Below are 2675 nucleotides of genomic sequence, written 5' to 3' on the forward strand. Positions count from 1 at the left end.
AAAAATGGATCTTCCGTCTCTTATTTTGGCAGATTTCGGCTGCACTTCCTGCTCTTCCGGCTGGTTTTAGTTCCTCATTAGTGACGCCTACAGGTCAGGAGGAGAACTGCGGCAGCACCCGGGGGAAACGGCAACAAACTCTTAAAGTGTGCTTCGATCTCGTCGCGCGTTGAGTGAACGTCGACGAATATTCTTTAAAAAAAAAAAAACGGGTTAACGTGAAGAAAAATGACTTTTGAGTTCCTGAAGGATTCTTTTACCCTCAGTATTTAACTTTTGCTCGTTTTTGTGTGTTTATTAATCGCAAAGTGGCCATTTTTTTTTATTAGGTCGTACAAATTTAGTTTCTTTAACACAGAGAATCCTTCCTTTCGATTTGTGTTAAATCTCACAAAGTCGAATCAGACTCATATTGTTTTTTTTCCCAGACTTCCCAGCTGCAGCGCTCCGAATTCGCCCAGATTTGACATCTGGGAACGATGACATCATCGATATTTGTTGTTTTAACGTAAATCCCATCATACGTTTTGTCTTTTGACGCCACTCCAGCTGTTGAACTGGAAGTTTTTTGTTTTTTTGCGCTCTGTTACTTTTATTTCCGGCGCCTACGATTTCGTTGAGCCGCATCGTCGACGGGACGCCATGTTTGTAGTTTTTCCATCAGTTTAGCTCGTCCGTCGGTAAACCCCAAACAGAAACGTCTTTAAAAAAAAACAATAAATAACTGAACATTTCTTGTTTTCAGATCTCGCCTGGGTTGCCAGATCTGCCTGACGAAGTCTCTGGACGGCATGGTGGCCCGGGTCCCAGAGAGCGTGGCCGACATCCGGCAAACCAAAGACGAGGCGTCCTAAGACGGGAGGCCGCGGCTCGGACACCAGGAGAATCCGTCACAGTCGTTTTTTTTTTTTTTTTTATTAAACCGAAGCCTTTTTTTCGCTGTAGAGTAAAACATGACAGGAGTTTAGTATTTATGAGCGACGAACCGTCTAAGAAAACTGGTTACTCCGTGTTTAGACGTCACCACATTCTCTTTTTTTTTTTGTCCTGGATAACGGCTGAAATGTTGGAAAACTTCAAAAAAAAAAAAAGGACGACTTGATGCTCAAGACGTCTGCCAGCATGTTTTTATTGGACAACATATCGATTTTATCATGTGATTGTACAGAAAGAGAACACGATTAATAAAAATTGACCTTTCTAAACACGGCGGACTCTCGGCTCGCGTTGTGTCGAACGTCCCGGAGCGTCCGGGGTTTCGGAATCGAAAACGAGCAGAAAGCCAAACCCGGCGCACGTTCGGGGGGGGGGTAATCAAAACGGAAGGCAACAATGGGTGCGTTTGAAAAATTGGCAGCTTCGTTCCTGCAAAACTAACTATAAACTGAAACTTATCCTCCATTTTTAATTTTCTTTTTTTAAAATTATTTTACAACCAGTTTCCAGCTCTATGCAAGCAAACAAACAGCAAAATCTGACGAGCTGACAGCTAGTCCCACAAAGCATCGTGGGACATTCGGACCCAAGCAAGACGGTCGAAGGAACTCCCGTCTCCGGATTTCGTGGCGTTTCACGCGAACGCTTTCTGATAAACCTTCTGCCACAGTCAGTTGGCGCGAATAGCAGCAGCAGCCAGCTGTAGCGCCATTGTCTGGTTACTTCCTGTTGTCGTAAACCAGCTCCAGTCTTTAAATATCTTTACGATTCGTGCCAATTATTCATTCTTTTATTGGGTCGTTTTGACCCGGGGGCGGCGGGAAGGGGATCTAAAGTTTCCTCCAGGGTGTTGGACGGAACCGACTGGAGAACCTTCGGATCCAGGAGGAGCCGATCGGCTTTTCTCCCGGACCGTCACCCTGGGTCGTTGGAGTTGGACTCTCCAGGTCTACGTGGCCAGGGACGTCCCTCGTCACCGAAAGAGTCCAAAACTCGGGATTCACTGTTCCGTCTACGTTCCGACCCCCGCCTCAACTGTGGTCACGGGGGTTTGGATCGTGACGGAAAGAACGAGATCCCGGCGGACACGGGGAGCTCGGAATCGAGCCGCCGCGGTTCGGGCGTCTGATTCCCTTTGGTGGTTCTCAAGGCGGACTACAGGAACTCCCCGGAGGGATCGCGTATCCCCTCTGACCTGGGAATGTCTTCGGATCTCCCATGAGGAGGTCCGGTTTTCCCTCCTGGACTCGTCTCTTACAGCAGAGGAAATGTATCGCAACAGGAAGTGCCACAGCTGGCTGCTGCTGCTACTGACGCTGGTGAAGGGTTTATGAGACGGTGTTTGCTTGATCCGCGTTCGGGCGAACCGACTGAGGCAGCATCAGATATTTGTTCAGAAATGAAACCTTTGATCCAGAACAAAGAAAGCTGACAAGCATGGCGGCACGTCCGTCTGATTGGTCCAATCCTGACAGCGTGGCTCCCGGCGTGAAACTGACTCAGACGTAGGACTCCTCGGCGAACAGAAGCTGCTCCAGATCCGGCTCCACGTTCGGGTCGCTGCACCTCTTCAGCCACTCCCTGCGGCCCTCCGCCACGGCGAGCGCCACCTTCTGGCTGCTCTGAGGATTGTCCTGGGGGGAGAAGTAGTCCCGGACCACCTTGGAGGCGCACGGGGACAGGCCGAAACGAGGCTCCGGCGGATCGGACGCCTCCAGCCCCGGGTCGCTGGGCAGCCT

General features: G+C 49.7%; 2 protein-coding genes across 2 annotated transcripts in view; one reads left to right on the forward strand and one right to left on the reverse strand.

Moving 5' to 3' along the window:
- The window catches only part of LOC108251787 (adrenodoxin, mitochondrial), a 5046-nt gene extending 3839 nt beyond the window's left edge, over positions 1-1207 (forward strand). The window contains exon 4 of the mRNA XM_037973899.1: positions 746-1207. Coding sequence (XP_037829827.1) covers positions 746-854 — 109 coding nt within the window. The 3' untranslated portion in view covers positions 855-1207. The remainder of the gene's footprint in view (positions 1-745) is intronic.
- A 1228-nt stretch (positions 1208-2435) lies between these two features.
- The window catches only part of LOC108246491 (rho GTPase-activating protein 20), a 20007-nt gene continuing 19767 nt past the window's right edge, over positions 2436-2675 (reverse strand). Inside the window, exon 14 of the mRNA XM_037973978.1 lies at positions 2436-2673. Within this exon, the coding sequence (XP_037829906.1) occupies positions 2436-2673 (238 nt within the window). The remainder of the gene's footprint in view (positions 2674-2675) is intronic.

The sequence above is a fragment of the Kryptolebias marmoratus genome, linkage group LG23 (genome assembly GCF_001649575.2).
Source record: "Kryptolebias marmoratus isolate JLee-2015 linkage group LG23, ASM164957v2, whole genome shotgun sequence".
NCBI lineage: Eukaryota > Metazoa > Chordata > Actinopteri > Cyprinodontiformes > Rivulidae > Kryptolebias > Kryptolebias marmoratus.